Below are 24,343 nucleotides of genomic sequence, written 5' to 3' on the forward strand. Positions count from 1 at the left end.
ATAATTTGGAGTCAACTAGGGATGATGGAGAAACCTGAATGCAGAGAAAGAAAAATTATTAAGCTTTTTAAAATCCAAGCTAGCAAGGAATCTAGGGATATGAAAAAATAAAGCCCAACTCAGAAATTTTCAATGTTCAGAAAATTGCCACATTCTCTCCATTCGTTCTTCCATTTGGGACAACAACTCTTGTCATTTTAGTCAAAAAACATTCTCTCTTCCATCCCCTAAAAGTCTGAGTTCACATTCAAGGCCTCATTTTCCCCTGTGTCTGATCTTCACATAACAAGAAGAAATAAGAACAAAACTATGCTTGTACTTCCTCAGTTCCCACAGAAGCCTGTGACTACTTGATCTTGCCACTAAACCATTACAGAAAATAAAATCAGGACTTCATTAAAGAAAGAAAAAAAGACAGAAGCCTTGAGTGCTGCCTCAGATAAGGACTAGTGTCTGTTAGAAGTGACTAAATCTTTTGTGTGTATCCTTGCTCTAGAGTCATAGCTTATAAAACTTCCTGATTCTGTCTCTCAGCTAGGAGTCTCTGCTTTCTGTAAACAGTCTTTTGTGGTTTTTCAGGACAAGATGAGAATTTCTTTGAATCTTGAAAACAAACTCCAGGCATCTCTTCAGAGAATCCTCATGAATCTGCTCTTCACTAAGCCCCCTCCAAGCAGTTGTGTGCATTCTACCTACCAGTCTGGGAACATGGAGAGACCAGGGACAGGAGCCAGCAAGGCTTGGGTGGCAGCACAGTGTCAGGACAGAGCAGCTCTTAATCAGATTGCCTTCTAATTCTTCACGTGAGTTAAAGGCATTATGTGCTAAGATTGAGGATAGAGGTGTACTCAGCAAAGGCAGTGATAGAACAAAGTGTTGCAGCAGAGGGATGTATTCTGGAAATATTCTGTCAAATGCTGTTCAGGCACAGTTTAGTAATCACTGGCAATGCCAGTGAGAGGAACCCTTGGCTTCAGTGCAGTGGCTTTGCCCTGCACACTGAGTAAGATTCTGCCTTTTGATGCCTAAAAATGTCCACAGAAATTTAGGAACTGATCAGATGGAGCACGTGGAAATTATGCTGCTAAAGACAGATCTCTGACATTAATGAGAGATATTCACTGTTGACTAAAGACTGTTTCCAAATCTCTTTGCTAATTTGTGGCTGGACAACATTAAATTTATATTTTGATTGCCCTGCCATCTTACAGTATGAAAGACTCACAAAAATATGGTATAGGGTCTTAGCCTCATAGGCAGTTGTGTAGAACAAGAAACAATTATTCACTACTGCAACTTGAGAATTATGTCCATGGTAGGATTAATTTTTTATCACACTCTGGATGTCTGAGCTGCTTTATCATTAGTAAAAAAAACTCCTTTCCTTAGAAGTGAGTCCACAGTTGTGTACAGTGAGAAACCTGCTTAAGATGGTCAGTAGTGTAGGACCTGTTGACGGTTTCAAAACAGATAAGGAAATTCACGTACACAAGGTCAGTGTTCGTCAGCACTGGGTAAAAACACTCTGCAAGTCAGATATAACTTCATAAACACGCTGATTTCACACACACACACACGGCTTGGTGGCAGTGGTGATACTGGCCTCCTGAGGCAAGCTCCTCAAGACTCAGCAAGCTGCATTTCTGGCTGTTTTGGGGCTATCAGAGCAGCCTTTCAGAACACCTGCAGATGGGGCTCTGCAGGTGAGGGAATATCAGAGCTGGGAGTGTGCTGAGATTTAAGAACTGATTGTCCAAGCAGCCAGCAATGTCAGGTTTTGAGGAGTTTTGGTTGAGCCCGTTGGCAAAAACTTGCTGAGTTTATAGTGAGCAGGGCTTGTGAGGACTCTGGTGTTGACTCAAGTGCTCATGAGCTGCTCAGCTTCCTCCAGGGAATTGTGTCTGAGTCAGCTGTGGGAGAATTAAAAGTGAAACTGAGAATAGTCCTGCCTTGTGCAGATGGCAACTCAGAGGGAAAACTGCCTTCCCCAAGAACTGACTTCCCTGACTGCAGGATCAGGGTTTAAAGCACTATGATACTTCTAAAACCTGCACGGCCAGGGATTAATTAATGCAATTTTCTAGTGCATATGAATTATTACAAACAATGCCCTCGTTTGTAAAACACTGCAGACCTTGCAAGGATGTAAAGGTAACTGCAGAATTGTTAAGAATTTAGAATTGCCTACAAAGTTACAAGAAGAAAAGGAATAAAAAGTATTATTTGAAACTTGCTTTCCAAAAAAAAAAAAAAAAAAAAAAATTTGGGCCTACATCCCATAATAACATCTTAAAAAAACAAACTTTTTCCATCTGTCAGGCAGCCTCAATTAAGAAACGTGTGAGCTTTTAAATTACATAAATAGGTGCACCTGGGGAAGAAATACAAGCATAAATCTTTAACTCTGGAGCTGTAGCTGGCTGGAGCTGTATTATGGAAGGTCAAAGCAGAGGACTGGTAAATGTTTTCCTTAAGACCAGAGCATGGCAGAATTGAGTGATTTGTTTGTGAGGAGCATGTGTTGCTCATCCAAGGACTTGTTCGTGGATGTTTAATGTTGCAGGGCCAAATTTCAGCAATGGGAAGACTTTGGTTCTCGAGCTCCAATTTTAAGAGCAGGATGCTCTTAAGGCAGAGATGGGCTGTTTAATGCTGTGGAAAAGTTCTGTCTTGTTTTTAAATCCCATGGTGAATCATCCTTCTGGAGAATGGATCTTCTTTGTGGTTTTCTTCTTGGAGAGGCAGGAGGGGAATGCAGCAATAATTGCAGCGTGGCTCAAGGACAGCCAGGCCCGTGTCCCTCCCTGTGACTGCACAGCCCAGGCCGTGTCCTCATCCCCTAAGCTCGTTCGTCACTACTTTTACTGACCCAAATTCAAGGAAGCAGCTTTACTGTTCTCTGTGTCAGCAGGCTGGGAGAGCAGAGAATGGGGTTATTTGTGCCTTTTTTTTTCCCCTAATGACAGACAGTTCAATGCTTACTACTTGACTGATGCTTACAGGCTGAAAGTCCTGATGAATCGCAGCTGGGGCTATTTGTGGATGCAGAGATAGATGGCAAAACTGGCACTACAGGGAAAATAAGGGCAGTCCTTTGGCAGTCAGTGTGTTTGACGGCTCAGGGTCTTGGAGAAAGAGCTGATGAATACGCGCAATGACTAGAGGAACCCACCAGCAGCGTGCTGGGGTGAGCGGCTCGCAGCCATTTCCCGCTGGGCAGCAAGCACAGGGGACGGTCTGAGCCCTGCACAGCCGCAGGCTGGCGTGTCCGGGCCTGCGCTAGGGGCGGCGGGGGAGGGAGGGAGGGAGGCCGGTATGTTCTGGGCGCAGCAATCCCTCCTCCCCGCCGCGCCGCCATTACGCGCTGCGCCACTGCCCGCTGAGGGGGGAGCGACAAGATGGCGGCGGCGCCCAGCCACGTGACCCAGGGCCCGCCTCCTTCTCGAGGCGTCTCGGCCGCGCGCGCCGGGCGCTCTCGCGAGGGCGGCGAACAAAAGGACAGCGCGGCGTAGGCTGTGTGTTGATGGGGGGGCTGTGATCTCGCGAGAATTCGCCGCCGCTCTCCTCCCGAGCAGAGCCGGGCGGGAGCGGGGGGAGGGGAAACCTCGCGGTACCGCCGGAGAATCCGCGCGGGTCCGGCGCCCCGAAGTCTCGCGACACCTGCGGGAGCGCTTCCCTCACGGCCACTGAGCAGCGCGGAGTTCTCGCGATAGCGTCGGGAAGAGAGGGCGGGGGGGCGGTCGCGTGCGCGCTGAGGTCAGCGCGCGCGGCCGGGCGCGCGGGGGGCGGGGCCTATATAAAGGCCGGGCCCGCGGCGGGGGGGGCTCAGTCAGGGCAGCGATTCGTGGCGGAACCAGTGACACCCACGGCAGCGACCTCCCGGCCCAGCGAATTCCCATTTCTCGAGGCAGAGCGGGACGAGCCCGAGACCGATCTCTCGTTATGAGTCATGTGGCGGTGGAAAATGCCCTCAGTCTAGACCAGCAGGTGAGGGACGAGAAGCGGAAAGGCCGCTCCGTTACCCGGGGGAGGCGCGCGGCGGAGGCTCTTGGGGCAGGGCGGGCGGCAGGGACGGTCGGGAATCTTCGCGTGGGGGCTTCGTTTCTCGCTTCCCGGCGGCCGTGTCTCAGTTCCCCCCGCGGTAACCCCCGTCTCCCCCCCAACGCGGCCTGTTGTGGCGCACTCGGTCGTTGCGCAGTTAACGCCGTGCGGCGGCCCCGCGCCGCGCCGGGCCCCCCCCGCGGGGGTGCGTTGTCCCCGCGGCCCGGGCGGCGTTGCGGGGGTGCGGGGCCGCCAGTGCCGCCCGGCCCGGCCCCGGTGCCGCTCGGGCCCCGTGGCCCCCGCGCCGCGCTCGGACCCGCTTTGTGTGGGAGCGCCGGGAGCGTCAGCGGCCCCCGGCGGCCGCGGCGGGAACTGCAGTAGGGGGGGGAGGAGGAGGAGGAAGGGGCGGTCAATGGCCGCCATTGTGCGGGGCGGGGGAAGGGGGGGACACACACGACACGGCGCTTTGTGTGCCGCCCCCTCCCCGGGGAGGCGGCGCTGGCGGCCGCCTTTGTTCGAGCTCCGGTACTGCCGGGCCCCGGTGACGCAGTTGGGCCTAGACTCGTGTTGGTCCGCTCCACTTCACTATTTTCTTCCTTTTCATTCCTCCATCCCCCCGCCTCCCTCCCCGCGCTGGGCGGGATCGATGGTTATCTAACCCTCGGGGAAGGCGGCGGGGGCAGGAAGGGCCCCATCTGCTGCAGCGGGAGCGCGGCCGGGCAGCGCTCGCCCTCGGCCGCTCCCGTGAAGTAGGTCATGGAGACGGTGCTTCCCTCCCCGCTCCCCCCGCGCCACACGTGACGGGCGCCGGCAGCCGGATCAGCCGCTCCCGCTGCGCCGGGAATCCGGCCCGCAGTGCCGCACTGAGATGGCGCCGGGGCTGCGCCACCGAGCCAGCGCCTGGCCAGGGTTGCCCCCATCGCTTCTAGTGGATTGTGAAGAGCTGCCTGGACCTAGTAGAGAGCCTTTGTTTTTGTTACAAAAACCATTCTTAAGCCCTGCGATGATTCTTCGATCAACTGGAAAGATGACGTTTTAAGTGGTGGCTTTAAAGAGGGTGTTACGAGGTCAGCCGTGGGAGAAATCTTAAAGAATTGAATGTCTGCAGGCGGCAACTCACGCAGCTGAGCGCCAGAAAGGACAGTGCTTTGGATTAATTCAACTCATTTTGGCGAGCACTTCTGCACGATACATTGCATAAAATTAATTTGTATTTAGGCATGGTTTGTTTTTCTGATACAAGTTTGTAATTCTGCCATGCAGCCAGACAACTGTAGTAAGTTAGTTTCTAGTCTTTATCGGTTTCCCACTGCCTTCTGCTGAAAGCAGTCCATATTGTGTTTGACTTAAAACTTTGGAGTGGCACACCAGAGCTGTGTGAGCTGAACTTCTTTTGGAAAACTTTATTGTGAGACTGAAGGCTGTAAACATTTTGGAAAAACAAACCAAAAAAATTGTGTTTGCTGAAGATTTTGGCAGACATCACCTAATGTTTTGCGAGCAGTAGTTGCCTCAGACGTGAAGACTGTATTGCTTTAGTTGTGTTAATGCAGCTAAAAATATTTCAAGTCTTTTCAAGTAAAGTATCCAAAAAAGAATTGTAAATGACCCAAATCCCAATGCATTTCAGTGCATTGGTACTTGGTGTATTTGAAATGGCTCTTTATGCTACATATTAAGTGTGAAGCAGAAGTCTGGCAGTGATTTGGTGGGTGTGAGTTACTCTGCTGGCCTTGCTGCCCGTGTGGGTGTGTGTTTATTGGTGGGTATAGAAGCACTAAAGATGACACATGAGTAATAATAGACCTAATTTGGCGTGATGGAAAAAAAAATTTGCACTGGCTTGTTTCTAATAAGTGAAAAGTCTTTTTTGTATCTTAGCATAAATTCATGGTAAAACATGTTAATACTTGTCTTATTCCTTCTAGTTTTCTGGTCTAGACTTGAATTCCTCAGACTCTCAGAGTGAAGGAAGCTCTACAAGCAGTAAGTACATGCAAATTCTCAAGCTTACAATGCTTTTAGAAATTGGGGGTTTGCAGCTGCGAAAAGCAATTTCTAAAGCCAAAGTTTACAGAGGCTGATGAGGAAATGGGAGTTTGCCAGTTAAGCTTGCTTTGAAAACAAACATCCTTTAGATAGAGCCACTTAATTTTGTAGTGGTATAGTATTTGTGCACATTTCTGAAGGCACTTAATTAGCTTGGGAGAACTTAATGTTCCAGTTCTGTCCCAGATTTTTAGTTGCCTCTCATCTGAGGCCACTGGTTGTAGTAATGTCATGATTTGTCCTCTTAAAATATCCAGGTAGAGTAGCAATGTTATCTCTCCTGATTTCAGTTCATCAAATAGAAAGTGATATTGATATACAAGCTTAAGTATGTTAAGAGGGGGGAATCTTCCAGCCTGTGGCTGGTATGTTCTCATTCACGTTGCTTTATCCGACAGATGTTTCTGGATTGTAAACAGGAATGCTATTCAGAGGCATTTAGGTTTGGCTTCTGGTTTGTCTGAGCTGAATGGATGGGTATGGGTGAATTTAAGGGGAAGAAAAAAATACTGGTAGTAATACTGTGAGTGCCAGTACTTGAATGTCACAGTATCTTGAGCCGCTCAAGTATCTGGCAGCAGCTTAAGCCTTCATGGGTTCTAGGAAGACATTTGTCGTAGACACTGTAACACCCATAAATGGGTGTGTGATTCGGTCAGGGGAGCACAAGACATCTGTGCCTTAAACCAGCTGCCTTAATGGGAATGCAAGAACTTTAAACTTCAACTCAGAGCATGCTTCCAAGGATGCTGTATTAAAGGATTCTTTTTCAAAATGCTGCATGAGGCCTTAAAAGCAGCTGTTTTTATTAAGCAAAATCTGTTGTTGACAAGATGAGCATTTCAAGATGTGCTGACAGCACAGGCCTGTAACACTGCCTTTCTTTTGTCCTTTAGAAGGCCGATACATTCCTCCTCACTTGCGGAACAGGGAAGCTTCAAAACAGGGTATGTATCAGAAACACAGTAACAGCACTTAGCTGGCTCTTGCATCTCTTGGAGCAGACTTCAGAGGCTCCTGCAGTACTGCTGAAGGCAGTTACATAGACTGCTTGACTGTCCTGTGCAAAACACGGCAACTTTTATCTTCTGCTTTTAGTGTGCTCTTCTAGATCCCCTCACCGACTTACATCCTAAGTGCAAATTCAGTATCTGAGCTCCTGTGTCTGTGTGACAATTAGCTGTGAGTGAAGAAGATGGAGTCTCCCATCTTAACTTGCCCTGTAGTGTTGCTCTGGAATGGAGTTTTTCTGCTCGTGACTGTGTTGTGGAACTTACAGTAATCAGTTATTTAGTATGATGAAACAGCACAGTTTCACTTTGTAAATGCATATTTTACACAAAGAGATGTTGTACATGTTCAGCTTCCTGCAGTTTTTGTGGAAGCCCCTGGGAGTACTTGCAGAAGGAAATGCAGACCGTTGGTGAAGCAAACATGAAGTACATGACCTAGTTTGGTCACGTGTTTACACAGGGGTTTATGCTGAGAAACGGCCCTTCCGTCTTCCATTTGAATCTCTAAACAGAACCTAATACAGAAGAAAAGTTTCTTGGAACACTTGAGTGAAGTAAAATATGACTTTTCTTTGTAAGATCCAGGTGCTGCAGCACGTCATATCTTATAACTTTGGTGGATATGACAGAAACATTTCTTCTTAACACTTATAGAAATATACCAGAATGCAGCAGCTAAAATACTTCCTGCAATTAATTCCTTGTAAATACTTCCTGTAAAGAATTGAGGTTTTGTGGCATTTGAGGGCTTGGATCTCATCTGTTTCTAAAGCAGTAAACTTTCACACGTTCTTTTTAATACTGCAAGAGAATGGCTTCCATTATGAGTGGATGGGAGGGCAACACTTAAATGATAATATATCTCACAGTGCTTCTGGAGCTGTGTTACTTATAATCTGGCTAGATGTAAAATGCTCCACTGTAGTCTTAAGCCATTTGAAGAAAGGTCAATTTTTTTTTTGTCTTGCCTTCATATGGGTCCAAGCTAGTGGGCTTTCTACATGTTCAGGGTTTGGTTTTGTTTTGTTTTTTGTTATGTAAAAGAAGTATGGCCTGAAGCACCAAGTGATGAACAGCATGCTACTAGAGCTGCGTGTTTTCAGAGGAGAGAGACTGGTTGGCAGCCAGTTCAGTACTCTCAGTTCCAGTCATACTGACCTCAAATATGAGCAGTCTTGCAAGGAACTGACGTGTCAAATCTGAGGAATGTGCAGGTTTCTCAAAGGCAGGAAACAGCTTTAAGGTGGTCATGAACATTGACTGTTGGTAGATAACTTCTTGTGTGATGTTCAGTACCTAAGTTGTGTAGGTAAAAGATGCAGTAGCATTGAGTTCTATCATGACTTACTATGTGTAGGACTGACATTGTAATTCATTATGTGCAAGACCAGAGTTCAGACATAACAATGTGGGGGTGATTACATGAGGCTTTTCTGGGCACTTAAACCTCACCTTTCACAAAGGTAAATAGATCATGAAGCCATGATCTGACCTCTGGCTTGTTCAATTAATAGAACTTTGGCTGCCAACTTTCATTGGTAAACCTAACATTCAAAAGTTGCATTTAAATCTGGCTGAGTGCTGTATGCCTTGCCTACTTCCTGGTTCCCTGAGACAAGGTTCATAATTGCTGGATGGAAAGGTTCCAGTTCAGGACCCTGCTGGAAGCATCACGAGTTTGAACTGGTAAACTGAGCTATCTTGTAGGATGATATGAAGTCTGTTCTACAGTTGTACTTCCATTAAAGTTATGTTTGCTTCTGTTTACATAACTCAGTGATTTCTTCAGCTGCATTGAAACTGTTCTGAATTTTGGCTACTCCTTGGAATTTTTAATGTCAGGTTTTTTAAAGCTTAGACAAGAGGAAGCAACCTTGCATGGTAGCATTTAACCACACAACGAACTCCTTGATGCAGCCTTACAACTGTGGTGACCTGGTGGGAGAAAATCTTGCATTTACCTGCAGATCTTTCCTATTAATGCTAATCTATTTGCTTTGTAAATAGAGGGAGTAGGGCAGTACAGAACGGCAGAAAATAACAGCCTGCATAAAAATAATGTTCATAGGTTACTTAATGGCAGTTCTGTTTCTCAGCTGTGGGAGCTCAGTATGCAGGGCTGCCTGGCCTGAAGTGTCCTGCTTGCCTGAGCTCGACTTGGTAATACTGAAACTTGTTGTCATGTAAGTTTCTTAAAATTCCTGGAAGCAGCTTCTGGATATTTAAACTGTAATCTGATCTATAGATCAAAAAGTTAGGTACTCACCTTAAAGGTCTTATCAACTGTAAAATAAACTATGATTCTGCTTTTCCCCATCTTAAAAAAAAAAAATATTATTGCTGCTGCATGCAGTAGGTTTTCAAGTGAGCTGTCAATGATTTGTGTTAGTGTTACAAAATGTGAATTAAAATGCTGTTTGAGGGAGATGCATTGACAACTGTAATGCTGTTCATAGGTGCAAGGAGTACAGAATTGCTCTGAAAGTTGATTAACTTAGTGAATTCTTATCCCTGCAGTGAGGAAGATGAGCTGGATGGATTCTCCACAGGTTTTTACTTAAAAAACCCCACAAGCCTTGTCTTTTTAAGGAATCTCCTCATAGTCTTTGCACGGCATTGTAATCACTCTTTAATTTAGAGAAGTTGATTTTTGATCTGCTATGAGTTTTCTCAGGGCTTTCAGTTTTCATCTGCCATTTGATACCTGAAATTCCAGCTGTTATGCCTGTCATTTACTTAGAACTGACTTGTATGGCTTGGACTTATGTTCTGTGCTGATCCACAAATAAAGTCAGAGAAGGAAGGCTAGACTGAACAGTTAATTGGTGAAGCAGGATGTGTACATCTGTCTTTGTAGAAGTTGCTGTGCTTCCTTAAAATTCTGGCAAGATATCAGCTTCAGAACTCAGTGTTGTGATGAGCTAGGTTAATGAGGTTACTGTATAGGCTATTTGGAGTATAACATTTTGACTCTTTGAGCTTCTCAGGCTTGGTAGAATGGCACTTGTTAGAGAGTATACAGAAAGGTAGGGTAATTCTGGTAGCAAAGCCTTTTTAGAGAGACTGGGCCTAGAACAGCCCCTTTCTTTGGAATGAATTTATTCTGCGGTTGCTTTTATTGTCTCATGAATAGGTCTGGACTGGTTTTGTGCTGTGGAGCTGGCAAAGCATACTCACAAGAGTGACACTTTGTTTATCTGTTCCATTATTTAACTTACTCTGTGCTGGAATCCCACAGCTGAGATTGAAAAAGTTGCACAAACCTGGGGAGGTTGGGCTTCTGAAAGAATTAATAGTTTTAGACCAGTACCAGAGTGGTGTACAAAGGCTTCATGTTTGTGCTGCCTCACAGGCCCTGGTAGCAGAATAAAAGTAAGTTTTTTTTACTCAGGTATTGGTGAGCTGAGGTACTTTGTATTCTTTTGAGTTAACATGCAAGTGGGCACCTATGGTAGCCAAATTAAAAGTGCTGTGGAAGAATTCAGTGTGGTTAATCTGTGGTGAAGAGCTCCATATACCTTCTTTGTGTATGGTACTGTTAATTTTAGTCTGTGCAGATCCCATTGCTTTTTGTACTTGCAGTATAATAAAACATTCTAACCTGTGTTTGGGTTTCTGATACCATTTATTGATCTTCGAGAGGCCTCCCTAACCTCCAGAAATTTAATGTGTAGTCAAGGGTTTGTGTTTAAAAGATAGGAGGCTTGGCAAGACATAACATCTTAAAGTTTCTTCTGTTACCCATCTTTCCAGGTAGGCTTCTGAAATAATTGTACTGAGGCAAGTGCATGTTTTTATAAAGCTACCCAACGTGCTTGTACATGCAGGGAGAAATTTCAGTTCTGATGGGTGGTGGGAAGTGCTCAGTCCCTTGCTGAGCAAGTCTTAAAACATTCATGTGTCTTCCATTCAAGAAGGAATTCAGTCCCATAGACCTCAGTGAAGACTTCTTGAGCAGAAGTGTTTTTTTCTGTTAAAAACCTGGTTTGTGCAATGCATGGCTGAAGTCCCTTTCTCTGCTAGGTTTTGACAGTGGTGGCTGGAGCTCCAGACGAGACAAGGATGCCTACAGCAGCTTTGGTGCGCGCTCTGACCGTGATGCCAAATCCAGCTTCTTCGACCGCGGGACCGGATCCCGAGGAGGGAGGCAAGTGTTGGTCTGAAACCTGCCTCAGCTCTAGCACTGCACCTGTAATCTTGATGGTAAAATTAGAGTTCCAGGTGTGAGCAGCAGGAGGCAGGAGGAACCTGGGCGGGGAGGAGAAAGGGAGAGAACCTTGCTTTTAAAGCTACTGTGATTTTAAGGATGGGCAGCTTGCATGTGTTAAAAATGTGTCCTGGAGTGTGCCTCCAGCCTCTTAGTGCAGCTGTAGCAACTGGCTGACTTCAGCACTCACTAAAGAAGTTCTAGATGGGTGGCTCCTTCCAGGAGAACTGAAGAGCTGTTGGGAGCACACACAATACATCACTATGGGATTTATTTTTTTATTTATTTCAGTTTTATTTTCTTGTTTAAAAAGTGTAGTTAATAAAACTGGGTGAGACTCTTGCAGGTTCTCTGCCTTACTTGATCAGTCTTACACACATCATGCGTTGTATGCACAAGTGTGGTGAGAGTGACCTTTACCGACTACTTAGTAAAGCTGACCTAGTCCTGTATCCAGACTTTTCTCAAACATGATTTACCAGGCCAAAAACTAAACAGTTGAGGTAAGGACTTCTTCCACCTTCTTTCCATGTCAGTAATACAGGTGAGCTCCCTCTTTATGAAATAATTATATGACATAATGGAGGTATTTGGTCACACATTTGGTGGGGGAATTAAGGAACAAATTGCAGCATTGCTGGAGGGTTTTGTCTGGACATGGGAGAGTTGTGTAGAATGAGGCAGAGGAAAGGGTGGGGGTAATACAAAATAATACTGCTTAGGCAGTTTAAACAGAGCTCCCTACAAAGAGATGGTAAAGACTGAGTAATTTGGTGCTCCACTGGCAGGTGGCTGTTTACATTTGTTCTGCTTAAACAAATAAAACTAGTGATACAAAGTTCACAGTGTTAAGCTAAACTGAGCTCTGAAATCACGACAAACTCTTGTATCTTAACACAGAAAAATGTGACCTGGTCTGATGGCCAGGACTGATTTCTGTTCTTAGGTGAAGAAGCAAATGTAGATAACATGATGATTTAGAATTGTTCACAGTTGTGTATGTAATACACAGAGCATACACTGCTGCATCGTTGAGGCTTTGGTAGTGCATGCCAGTAGCCCCTGTTGCTGGAAGGGGGGTCTGATTCTCGTGCTGTATTTAGATATGAAGAGCGTGGCAGAGGTGGGGACTATGACCGGAGCGGCTTCGGCAGGTTTGAGCGCGGTGGGAACAGCCGCTGGTGTGACAAATCAGATGAGGATGACTGGTCAAAGCCTCTCCCCCCAAGTGAACGCCTGGAACAGTAAGTCACGGGATAGTATCCATTCACGGGGGAGGGTCATTTGATAATTCCAGCAAGTAAAAATACTTTCCTCTTTTGCTTTTTAGGGAACTCTTTTCAGGAAGCAATACTGGCATTAACTTTGAGAAATATGATGATATTCCTGTTGAAGCAACAGGCAGCAACTGCCCTCCACACATTGAAAGTGTAAGTTTTTTTAAAAGTTTGTTTTGCAGATATATTGAATAGTGACTGTTTTGCATGGATGGCTGGATGTCTTGATGCCTAGAATTTAGGGGAGGAAAGGAAATACTGCCTTCCCTTCCTTACAGCTAAGCTGTTTTGCAGAAGAGGGTTGCATATGATGAACTAAGGCAAGAAATTATGTAAGCTTTTTCATTTAACACTAATAGTTTGCTTTTTAACTGTAACTTGTGCTTAAACAATGAATGTGTGAAGAAGTGGAAATGCTTTGAAGATGCTGATTGGGAGCAACTGCTAAGGCATAGGCAGTGCTGTGCCAAACACAATGTACTAGTGCAGTCTGCACTTCAGGCTTGGCTGGCTTTTTAAGAATTGCTTAGAAAACTGGACTAAGTATCTGTGTGACTCTGTAAACTTTGTAGGCAAGATCTATATGAAGGTCTGCAACAAAAGCTACCTTAATAATGACTTGTTAAACTGAATGTTGTGTTATGTGGTAGTTGAAGGGAAGGATTCTGATCTTACACCTTTTAAATACCTTACAGTTCAGTGATGTTGACATGGGAGAAATTATAATGGGTAACATTGAACTCACACGCTATACCCGTCCTACTCCAGTCCAGAAACATGCAATACCTATTATTAAAGAAAAGAGAGACTTAATGGCTTGTGCTCAGACAGGTAAGTTAACTCTTGCTGCTTACTTTCAGTAGATGTGGTGTCTTGTGTTACTGCAGATAAGAGGTAGAACCTCCTGTGCAGAGTGTACTGAAATAGTTGTGTGTTGGAAGCTAATTAGCTTTAGTCTTGCATCTCCTTTAGATGTGACTTGACTAGAGTTATTGTGTTTGTCCTGAGACTTGTTCATGTCTTAAACCACATTTGCTTCAAGGTTTTTGGGGTGCTGAGGGTGCTCCAGTACCACAAGTGGCAGCCATATTCCAATGCAGATGTTAACTGGAATGTGCTACTTAAATAGAGCATTAGTGCAGTAGTTGACAGTAACTCCTAATAATACTGGTTTGTATTCTACTAGGGTCTGGAAAAACAGCTGCATTTCTTCTACCAATACTGAGCCAGATATATGCAGATGGCCCTGGTGATGCCTTGAGAGCAATGAAGGCAAGTATTCAAGTTCCCAGTCTTGTGAAAGTGATGACCGATGTCACAGGTTTGGGTTTTTTCCCTCTCCTCACATGAGCTGATCTGTGCTACTGAACACAACAGCTGGTCTTAAATGCTGTTATCATTTTTCATATGATAGGCAAGCATCTCAAATTCTAGAAGACTTCAGGTATTTCCCTTAAAAAAAATCAAGGCTGTGGATAACTTTTTTCCTACTGAAGAGTTGTATGCATAACTATCCACTTTTTTTTTTAATGAGAGGTTTTGTTATTGCATAAACTTAAAAAATGCTTCCCTTGTTACAAAAAGCTACTCTGTCACACATCTGTGTTGTAGTAGTTTCAGAGTAGGAAGTTACTGGTTCTATGGCTGTTACTTCTCTGCTGCTGAAGTTAGGGATTGAGGTTAGTGCTTGTGGAGACCAGGATTGTGCAGCTAATTCCATACTGACACAGCTGAACCTTGGGCACTGTAATAGGGCTGTCTTCAAGGGCAGTATTTGCATTGGCTCTTAGCCTTGCTTTGTCTTTCTTAAACTTGGTGACCTGTCTTAAATATTGCCTGTAGTAGCTTTTTTTTTTTTTCTCTCCCTCTGTGTTTTGGATGCTCATGCCATTGTTCTTTTTTTCTTCAGGAGAATGGGAGGTACGGGCGCCGTAAGCAATATCCAATCTCACTGGTCTTGGCTCCCACCAGAGAATTGGCTGTGCAGATCTATGAGGAAGCCAGAAAGGTATATCCAACAGTTTATTATTATAACATAGCTCAAGTAGAATTTTTCTTGGAGCTAACTTACTTTGATTTACAGTTCGCATACCGCTCCAGAGTTCGCCCCTGCGTTGTATATGGTGGTGCAGACATTGGCCAGCAGATCCGTGACTTAGAGCGTGGGTGTCACTTGCTTGTAGCAACTCCAGGACGACTGGTTGATATGATGGAGAGGGGAAAGATTGGACTGGATTTCTGCAAGTAAGTGAAGTGTTGCTTGTCAATGTACAAATGACTTAAAGTGGGGTACGGTTCAGGATGTCAGATTGTAGCTTTTGGGCTGTCTAAACATCTAGTTGAGAGCTTGTAACCCAGTGCAGACACCAGAGCACAGCTTACAGAAAAATGTTCTGAGGATGACTTTTTGCTGCTATTTAGGTACTTAGTCCTTGATGAAGCTGACAGAATGCTTGATATGGGGTTTGAACCTCAAATTCGTCGAATTGTTGAACAAGATACAATGCCGCCAAAGGGAGTTCGTCACACCATGATGTTCAGTGCTACTTTCCCCAAGGAAATCCAGGTAATTAACAGGAGTTTAAATACTTGTAAAGCTCACAAGGCCAAAGAAATTTTCTTTGGAAGGAGGAGAAAAATATGATTTGATTGGGATTTTGTTTTTTTTTCCTCTCCCCTTTATAGATGCTTGCTCGTGACTTCCTTGATGAATACATCTTTCTGGCTGTTGGCAGAGTAGGTTCTACATCTGAGAACATCACACAGAAAGTAGTATGGGTGGAAGAGCTAGACAAACGATCGTTCCTGCTTGACCTGCTAAATGCCACAGGTAAAGAACAGCTGCAGATAAGCAAATGAGACACATTTCAGAAGAGAGAAATCTAATGACTCAAGCAATAAGAATTTCTATTGATTAGGTGAATGAAAGGATATTTTGTTGAACATGCAGTGAATGTATTGCACTGGCTAAGTGCCAGTATCAAGTTGATGTGAGCATGTCTGTTACTAAAAATGGGAGGGAGGTCCCTGGTTCTGTTACTTTGGAATAAACAGGCAGAGAATTGAAGCTACCTATTACCAGGTCATGAAGCATGTATTTGTCTGTTCAGCTTTTTTCTTCTGCTAACCTGGGCTTTAATTTTTATTAGGTAAAGATTCCTTGACTCTGGTGTTCGTGGAAACTAAAAAGGGGGCAGATGCTCTTGAGGACTTCCTGTACCATGAAGGCTATGCCTGCACAAGTATCCACGGAGATCGCTCCCAGAGGGACAGAGAGGAAGCCCTGCACCAGTTCCGCTCTGGCAAGAGCCCCATTCTTGTTGCCACAGCAGTAAGTGAAAGCTGTAAAACTCGAGCATGTGAGCTGACTTCTTGGCCTGGGGAGTTTTACTAAGATTTGGTTGAATCCTTTAACCACTAGGTAGCAGCAAGAGGACTGGATATCTCAAATGTAAAGCATGTCATAAACTTCGACTTGCCAAGTGACATTGAGGAGTATGTACATCGTATTGGTCGTACAGGCCGTGTAGGAAACCTTGGTAAGTAGAGCCCAGAGTTTTCACAGACAGCACTTCATACCTAAGTCAACAGATGCAGTTGTATTGGCTGAGTAATGAATTTCAAATAAGTACTTGAGAGAAGCCTGTGAGTTGCCCTCTGTGATCAAAAGTTGGTCATTGCTATCTGGTCACTGTGGAAAGTTTACCAGTTCCTTTGGGTAATGTTCTTGTAGCAAAAACCTTTTGATGGCACTATGTAAGCCTGGTCTGTCAGTAAACATGATTTTATGACTGGCTGTGGTGAATTAATGGTCTCAAGTGGCTTTCTCTTAAATAATTCTAGTGTTCTCAGGCTTGGCTGTAAGGAGCTGAAATGTGGAATGGATTTGAGTCCTGTGGTGTGTTTGGATTGTCTGTAGCCAAAACTGAATGTCTCCTTCAGGTCTTGCCACTTCATTCTTCAATGAGAGGAACATAAACATTACAAAGGACTTGCTTGATCTCCTTGTGGAGGCTAAGCAAGAAGTACCATCTTGGCTGGAGAACATGGCCTATGAGCAGCATCACAAAGGGGGAGGCAGCCGTGGGCGATCTAAGAGGTAAGAGGCAGCTTTGGCTGGAAATGTATATTGTATATATATTGAAATGTAAATTAAGAGACAGTTCTGTGACTTAGTCTGAAAATACAGTTAGAGGATGAGAAGTGCAGTATAAGCTGAGCTTGGTGCATGCAAAGGTGACAGTGTCTGTCTGACTTTGTTCTATCTGTTCATAAGGCAGTTAACACACAGGACATCTTTCCTCTCAAGGAAGTAGCCAGATACTGCCGAGATAGAATGATGTTATCAAAAGCCCTTTTAGAGCTGTAAAAACAGCTATAAAACACAGAAATGCATACCTCCCTGTGCCAGAGATGTACCTTAAGCAGCTGTTTTGGAGAAGATAATGCAGTGCCTTTTGACAAGGAGAGAGGAGAGAATGCAGGTGTGAGGCTGCTTGTTAAATAGTTTTGCTGTGGAAACCTAAAACACTGTAGTACAAACCTTTGTTTACTGGCTTAGAAGAAGGATAGGATGAGAGAATACTTAATGTGGTTAAAATGATCCAACCACATTGGGTTTAGTGTGAGTTTTTTGTTTTCCTAGCAGAATGCATGTAAAGTAGTCATCTTGTACATCATGAGATAGTCATAAATGCATTGCTTAAACACTAAGAGAGGGTTGGAAACCCTGTGGAGACAGATTTCACTGAATCAAATCTTCCCAGGTAGCCTTGGGATGCTCACCTCAGCAGTGGCTGTTGGCCAGCTGTAGTTGGTGCTCAGAGTATGTGAATCTCAGTGTGTGCAGTGCTGCAAATGCCCCCGTTTGACTGTGGTGTGTGTCTCGCCCTCTGCAGCAGTCGGTTCAGCGGAGGCTTCGGAGCCAGGGACTACCGGACGAGCAGCGGCTTCGGCAGCAGCAGCTCCAGCAGCAGCCGGTCAACCAGCAGCCGCAGCGGCGGCAGCGGCAGCAGAGGCTTCGGAGGTGAGAGGGGCTGGGCAGGTGCTCCTGAAACGCTTGCTGGGGTAAAAATGGGTGTAGTGTTTGAATGAGATCATCTGGTGCTTGTCATGCAGTCCCGGCATCCTGATTGGATCTAGGCCAGTGCAGGTTGCCTGACTGATGGTTTGACGCTACAGGTCTTTCCAGCATGAGTTTAATGTTGTGTATTTGGCACTACTGCTGGGTGGGGTTCTTTGATAGACAACAGATACTTGGGTTGTTTTCTTGTTGTAAAGGTGCAAATCCTTAGAGTTAATTAAGCATCGCTTTCTCTTGCCTTTCTTAGGTGGTGGTTATGGAGGCTTCTACAACAGTGATGGATATGGAGGAAACTATAACTCCCAGGGGGTGGACTGGTGGGGCAACTGATCTGCTTGCAGCAGATACCCCACCACACAAGCTAATATGGAAACCACATGTAACTTAGCCAGACTATACCTTGTGTAGCTTCAAGAACTCGCAGTACATTACCAGCTGTGATTCTCCACTGAAATTTTTTTTAAGGGAGCTCAAGGTCACAAGATGGAAATAAAGGAACAAGTAGCCCTATCTCGAAGGTGGTTTTGAAGACTCTTATTGCTGTAGTCAGGATTAACTCCCCTCCCACCCATCCCCACCCAGAAACTGCATTTATAATTTTGTGACTGAGGATCATTTGTTTGTTAATGTACTGTGCCTTTAACTTTAGACAACTTTTATTTTGATGTCCTGTTGGCTCAGTAATGCTCAAGATATCAATTGTTTTGACAAAATAAAAATTACTGAACTTGGGCTAAAATCAAACCTTGGCACACAGGTGTGATACAACTTAAACAGGAATCACTGATTCATCCATAATATTACAAAGAAAAACTTATGCGGTAGCCTGCATTAGGGCTTTTGGTATCTGCAGATTTGAAAAATAAAACATCTTGAAGCATATCAATGCAATTAGTTTCTAATGTGGCAAAACTGTACTAAGTTAAAGTTCTGATTTGCTCACTCTATCCTGGATAGGTACTTAGAACCTGATAGCCTTTAATAAGCCATTCCAGTCATGATGAGATGATGTATGGATACATGCATACATTAAAAGCACTGTTTTTGAAGTTAATGCAAGTAAATACAGCAATTCCTTTTTCAATATTTAGGCAGATCATTAATGTGAGCTAGCCAAATGTGGGCAGAACATTACAGGGAACGTTTAAAGGTCTGATAACTTGAAATAGTTTTTAGGAGAATTCATCTATTTAGACTTCTTAAAAATGCCTGCCATATGAAATTGAAATGGTAGAATGGCTGACCATGGCAGTGATTGGTCCTCCCTAAGGGCCTGACTGAATTTTTGGTCTAATAACGCATGCTAGTGTTGATGTTTTTTGGTCAAGAGGGTATGAACAGGAAGAATTATGCAGCAGGCTTTATTTTAATGCAGATTCACATTACTCTGTTCAAGCTGCGTGGAGATGTTAAACTGGCTTACTGTAGACTTTGTAAAATGGCTCCAGAAGAGTAACAAACAAACCTGAGATCACAGAGGTTGGAAATGTACATAAACTGCACAAGGTTTCAATTCTGCTATTAAAGTGCAGTTTTAGTCAGTTTTAGTTGCATAGGTTTCCATTGTATTTATAGTCTGTTATGCTAAATCTGGCCAAAGATAAGTATTGTCCACCAGAAAAATGCCTCTGCCACTGAATTTCTGTGCTAACTTTGCGGCCAGAGCATTTAACAACTAATCTACAGTGGCATAGGAAAATGGCAAAAATCTCCTAAAGTGCAATAGATTTTTTCAAGTGTATTGTGCCTTGTTCTAAAACTTTTATTAAGTAGGTGCACTTGACAGTATTGAGGTCATTTGTTATGGTGCTATTTCAAGTCTAGGTTTAGGCCCTTGTACATTTTGCCCATAACTTTTTACAAAATACTTCTTTTATTGCACATTCAGAGAATTTTATATATGTCTTGTGTGCGTGTCCTTAACTTCCAATCTTATTTTGTCTCTTGGAGATTGAACGCAGCTTGTTTAAGGAGAAGGAAATAGATTCTAAAACTTATTTGGGACCATGGGAATGATAGCTGGGAAGAAAACTATTTGCACACGACAGATTTCTAGATACTTTTTGCTGCTAGTTTTGTGTAATATTTATTGAACATTTTTGACAAATATTTATTTTTGTAAGCCTAAAAGTGATTCTTTGAAAGTTTAAAGAAACTTGACCAAAAGACAGTACAAAAACACTGGCACTTGAATGTTGAATGTCACCGTATGCGTGAAATTATATATTTCGGGGTAGTGTGAGCTTTTAATGTTTAAGTCATATTAAACTCTTAAGTCAAATTAAGCAGACCCGGCATTGGCAATATAGCCATAACTTTCTGATAGTAAAACAAAAATTGGCAACTTAAAATTAAACCTGCCAAGGTTTTGATACACTTGTCTTAAGATATTTATGAAACACTTCTAAACACTGATGTGAAGTGTCCAGATTCTCAGATGTTTGTTGCGTGAGTTTTGTTTAGTTGTGTGTTTTTTTTTTCAGTGAATGTCTGGCACATTGCAATCCTCAAACATGTGGTTATCTTTGTTGTATTGGCATAATCAGTGACTTGTGCATTTTAGCAAGTTTTATCAGCCAGCAATATTTTCAGTTCAGATACAAGGATTCAAACCAATATGCAAGAATGGATTTAAACTTGCTGAATGTGAAAATTGAACTTCAAGTCACTGTAGGTTTAGAATTGCTTATTGTATTAGTTTAGATGCTAGCACTGCATGTGCTGTGCATATTCTTGATTTTATTAAAATAAAAAAGTTGAACTGCACAGTCTATTCATTTGTGAAGCGTCACTCCTGGTTTATGAGCTCTGTAGCCCCAGCAGTCTCATTCTCATGCAGCTCTGGAAGCAGGTGACTCTAGTGTGGCACATGTCAGTGTGGTGACAGATGGCAGCCAGGCTCAGGGCTGTAGCTCCTGTGCCCCTCAGTGCAGGGCTACTGTCAGTGTCAGAGGTGGGACAGATGAGAAATCCACCTTGGTTTGTTCAGGAAGGGAGCCAAGTTCAGCTGCAACAACCTAATTCAGCCTTGTGAAGTTAAGCTTGGTTCCTCAGCTCAGGGCTTGATCTCACAGTTCTCCCTCTGAGTACAGGAGAGCCTTGTAGAGAGCTTGAAGTTTTGATGTCATACCTGTTCATTGTTTCTGTAATTGGCATTGAAAAGTCGAAATGAAGTGAAATACTGAAATATTCACGGGACTTAAGTGGAAGGAATAGATTCAGGTGTTTCCAGTTTCTTTGAAGCGAGATAAAATTCTTTCATTTGAGATAGGGTGAGTTAGAAAGAGCCTGGGTTCCGAGTTTGGTGCTGAAATGGCTGTAGAAACTTGTGTTTTGCTGGTGAGTAAGGAAGGGGATGGGGGGAAAATAATGGCCTGGTACCTCTGATCCATGACAGTGATGCAGGTAAATGGCATGGGATAAGGACTGGTAAGGTGTGATGTGGCCCTGCAATCCTGGATCCATATGGGAAATGAGATCTACACCACCATCCCAGTACTGTGCATGGGCCTTGGAGAATGAGGGAAAGGATGGAGATAACTGATTCCCAGGATAGCTTGCTGGAGCATCTGCCTTGAGCACACTGACTGTGGACCACACTACATTTACCTGCTTTAGACTTGCATTAATTACCAACCTCATCATGCAGGGCTTTGTGTTGTCATGCGATGTCCCTGGATGTGCAACATGCACTTACATATTTTCCACAGGCAGTTTTCCCTCCTCTGTCCATCTGTAGAAATACTAGAACCAGAGTTAGGAGAGGGATATGCCAGGGGAAATGTGTGCTGTGCAGGTGGCCAGTGGGATCTGGAACTCCAGCGTTAAATGCAAAGGTTTGCACTTGGTGCTTTAGTGGAGGTTTGTCCCTAGCAGAGTGCAGGAGTGGCAGAGGAGTCACTGGGCAGCACAATCCACAGGAGCACAGGGCTGTGAGCAGTGCTCTGCACTGGGGCTGCAAAGGTGGTGGAAGGGCCACTGTAAGGCAGTAGTGGGCACAAAGAGGAGAAAGTCCTCAGGACGATTGTTCCTACAGGTTAGAGGAAAACATTTACCTCTGGAGTTAAACCATCTAACTCTGGAGATGGAAGTTAGGCTGAGGAAAGGGCGGAGATGAGCCTTGAGGCACCAAAGCTACTGCGTAGAGAAGCACCAAAAGAGAGTGTGTTCCCACAGAGATGGAAGTTTGTATTTCGATAGTTCTTGGCATACTGGGCAGCAACATTTTTCCCACAGTAAATGAGAAAAGGCTTGGGAAGAGATGGGCAAGACACGGTGAAAAATGGTCATTGATTTGGCTTTGTGAAGCTTTGTTGTGTCAGGTCTCCAAAACGTGCAGTGAAGTTCAGCCTTTGGGCAATGAATGTGCATGTGCCAACAGTGGCAGAGGTTATGGCAGGAAGGTTGTAGTCAATTCTGGTCTTGGTTTGCCAGTGAGGTCACTGTGACCTGTGCAGATATTGAGAGATCTTGCAACTACTTGGCTGTGGTGGCAGGGGTGGAAGGGACTTGCATTGATGTCCTAGTGTGGAGTTCATGGAAGTGGAGAGAGCAATGGGGTTACCAGAGTGTTGGTCACTGTTTGATGTGAGGAACAGAGCACAGGAAGGACAGCTTGTACAAACAGGATGCTCCTAAGGCTGTGGCAGCCAAAAGTTGCCCTATGAACCTTGTTAAAGCTGTGTGTCTGTAGCCTTCCAAGTTTGTGAATCCTCATCCAGTGCAGTGTTCACTGTTGCTCATATTGATCAATGTTTTCATGAAAACAGCCTGCAGTCAGTTACAACAGGCCTCATTGCATTACAAATCCCAGGTCTTAGTGCTCATTCTTAGGTGGAGGGGACAAAGGACAGGTCTGGAGTTTCACTCCTGCTGTGCTGTGAGCTCTGCCACTGAACCTGGCTGGAGCTGTTGCACTAGCACTCAAACCAACCTCACAGCTTGTAGGGATTGCAGATTGCCAAGGCTGTTGAGGTGACTGTTTAATGCTGCATTTGCTGTCTTGGTTACCACTTTGTGTGAGAAAACAGCCGTAGAGATCCTGTTAGGTTCTGTCAGCCCCTTGGCAACCTTGGCTGGTTGCTTCATGGAATCAGTGGCCTTGTGCATAACATTCCATATGGGTAGCAGTCATGTAAGTAGTCCCAGGAAGTGGGAAGTGGCTTGTGTAATTATCCTGTGCTTCCAGAAAGATGACACTTAATGAGCTGAAGTCACCTGTTGGTGGTTAATGAAGCAAGCCTGGAGCAGAGCCAAGACTGGGAAAAGTGTAAGTGGTGGGAGGGCCTTTGCTGATGTACCATGAGGAGTTCCTCTACTGCTGTCCTTAGCTCTTTCCTGGCATTATTTAGGGAAGGTCTGGAAAGGCTGTCAGTGCTATGGATCTACAAGTCTGGCCTGTCCATTTAGGATGAGGAAATTCTGCTGCATATGTAATCATCAAGGGCACTGCATCTCCTCAGAGAGCTTTTGTGAACAACCAAAATCCTGCTCTAAACTGCATCTTAGCAAGGCTAGGGTTTGTTCTTTGTCCTGCTACTTCAGGGGAAATTCACCATCATCTGATTTGTTAGCAAATAATACTGCTGCTAGAGGAATTGCATGGTTCAAACAAACATTCAGTGTGTTCAGAGCACAGATTACACCACGCTGAGCCTGATTAATGATCTGTGCAGGTTTCAATTCAGTGACGGCATCAAATTATGTATTTGGTGTGATGAAAGCTTTGCTCCCACTGGACTTTCATGCAAACTGGAGTTGTCATCGAGGGTCACAGGGACTACAGGCTTTGCAGGGAAGGCTGAAGTACAGTCTGGAGCAAGTGTTGGCATTACATGCTTAGATATTCAGTGCAGAAAATGAAACTGTTGCTTCAAGGAGGGACCTGATTACCAGGGTTTTTTTCAGTGGCTAAAGAGTTTGTCTAATCTCCTGCAGTTGATGACTCATGGGGAAAGAAGGAATAGTGATAAATTTGAAAAGAAAGCAGAATAAAAGGTTTGGCAAAGATACAGAGTATCTGCTCCCAGCTGTGCTGCTGCTCTGGGTTACCTGGGGTCAATCACATCGTCATGCTGCAGCTATTCTCTTTGTCTCTTGTTCATCCTGTCAGTGTAAAGACATCAGCTTTTTCAATCAGCAATTGCAGCACCAATATCCATTCTCATCTGTCATCTCACCTGGGACTTCTAGGTTCTACTTGAAACCAGTAATTTGCAGATAGATTCAGTTTAAAAAATGACAGCGCAGTATGAACATGGCACAGCCTGGCATATTCCTTGATTATTCTGCTCTAACAAGAGAGAGAAATCAGATTTCTGATAGCATTTCTCAAATATTTACCCTTGTTCTTCCTAACCCAACTTCCGTTGTTTAGTTTTCTTTCTCTTTTTTTTTTTTTTTTTACATACTCGTTCCTTCTTGCAGTCAAAACAAACATTGTTTCTGATGGCACTTGAGATCTCAGAGGCTCATGTGATTGAAAACATTTCTTGTGCAGTTCAGCAAGGGAAACAATTGCTCAGGGTTATTTACAAAGAAGGAACAGCCAGAAATTAAGTGGACTGGGTATCTTAATGGAAGCTGTTTGTTAAATATCACTGTGTGCTGAGCTTAGTCAGAGATTAGATGCAGGTTAAGGGAAGTGTTCTCTGAAGAAATACAAAAATGTTTG

At 44.2% G+C, this 24,343-nt stretch overlaps 1 protein-coding gene across 3 annotated transcripts; it reads left to right on the top strand.

The window, feature by feature from the left end:
• The first annotated feature begins 3,777 nt into the window (after positions 1–3,777).
• DDX3X (DEAD-box helicase 3 X-linked) lies at positions 3,778–20,436 on the top strand. Of its 3 annotated transcripts, none has more exons than XM_079302048.1 (17): positions 3,778–3,987; positions 5,970–6,027; positions 6,987–7,037; positions 11,127–11,250; positions 12,414–12,554; positions 12,641–12,740; positions 13,283–13,418; positions 13,774–13,859; positions 14,497–14,595; positions 14,671–14,831; positions 15,009–15,153; positions 15,273–15,417; positions 15,737–15,918; positions 16,009–16,126; positions 16,530–16,686; positions 17,486–17,613; positions 17,918–20,436. In XM_079302048.1, exons 1-17 carry the CDS (start codon positions 3,943–3,945, stop codon positions 17,998–18,000), a joined length of 1,959 nt encoding a protein of 652 aa, XP_079158174.1. In that variant the 5' UTR covers positions 3,778–3,942; the 3' UTR covers positions 18,001–20,436. The 3 variants fall into 3 exon arrangements, with proteins under 3 accessions (XP_079158174.1, XP_079158175.1, XP_079158176.1); XM_079302049.1 differs by having other exon boundaries at positions 3,811–3,987; positions 17,489–17,613; XM_079302050.1 differs by lacking the exons at positions 3,778–3,987; positions 5,970–6,027; positions 6,987–7,037; positions 11,127–11,250 and having other exon boundaries at positions 11,423–12,554.
• The last annotated feature ends 3,907 nt before the right edge of the window (positions 20,437–24,343 follow it).

This window comes from Erithacus rubecula (assembly GCF_903797595.1).
Source record: "Erithacus rubecula genome assembly, chromosome: 1".
NCBI lineage: Eukaryota > Metazoa > Chordata > Aves > Passeriformes > Muscicapidae > Erithacus > Erithacus rubecula.

What these genes read in the sequence shown, in the direction of transcription:
- DDX3X (XM_079302048.1), top strand. Translation starts at nt 3,943, where the DNA reads ATGAGTCATGTGGCGGTGGAAAATGCCCTCAGTCTAGACCAGCAG. An exon ending in CCCTCAGTCTAGACCAGCAG is followed by an intron (nt 3,988 to 5,969) that starts GTGAGGGACGAG and finishes TATTCCTTCTAG; the next exon opens with TTTTCTGGTCTAGACTTGAA. An exon ending in AATGGCTTGTGCTCAGACAG is followed by an intron (nt 13,419 to 13,773) that starts GTAAGTTAACTC and finishes GTATTCTACTAG; the next exon opens with GGTCTGGAAAAACAGCTGCA.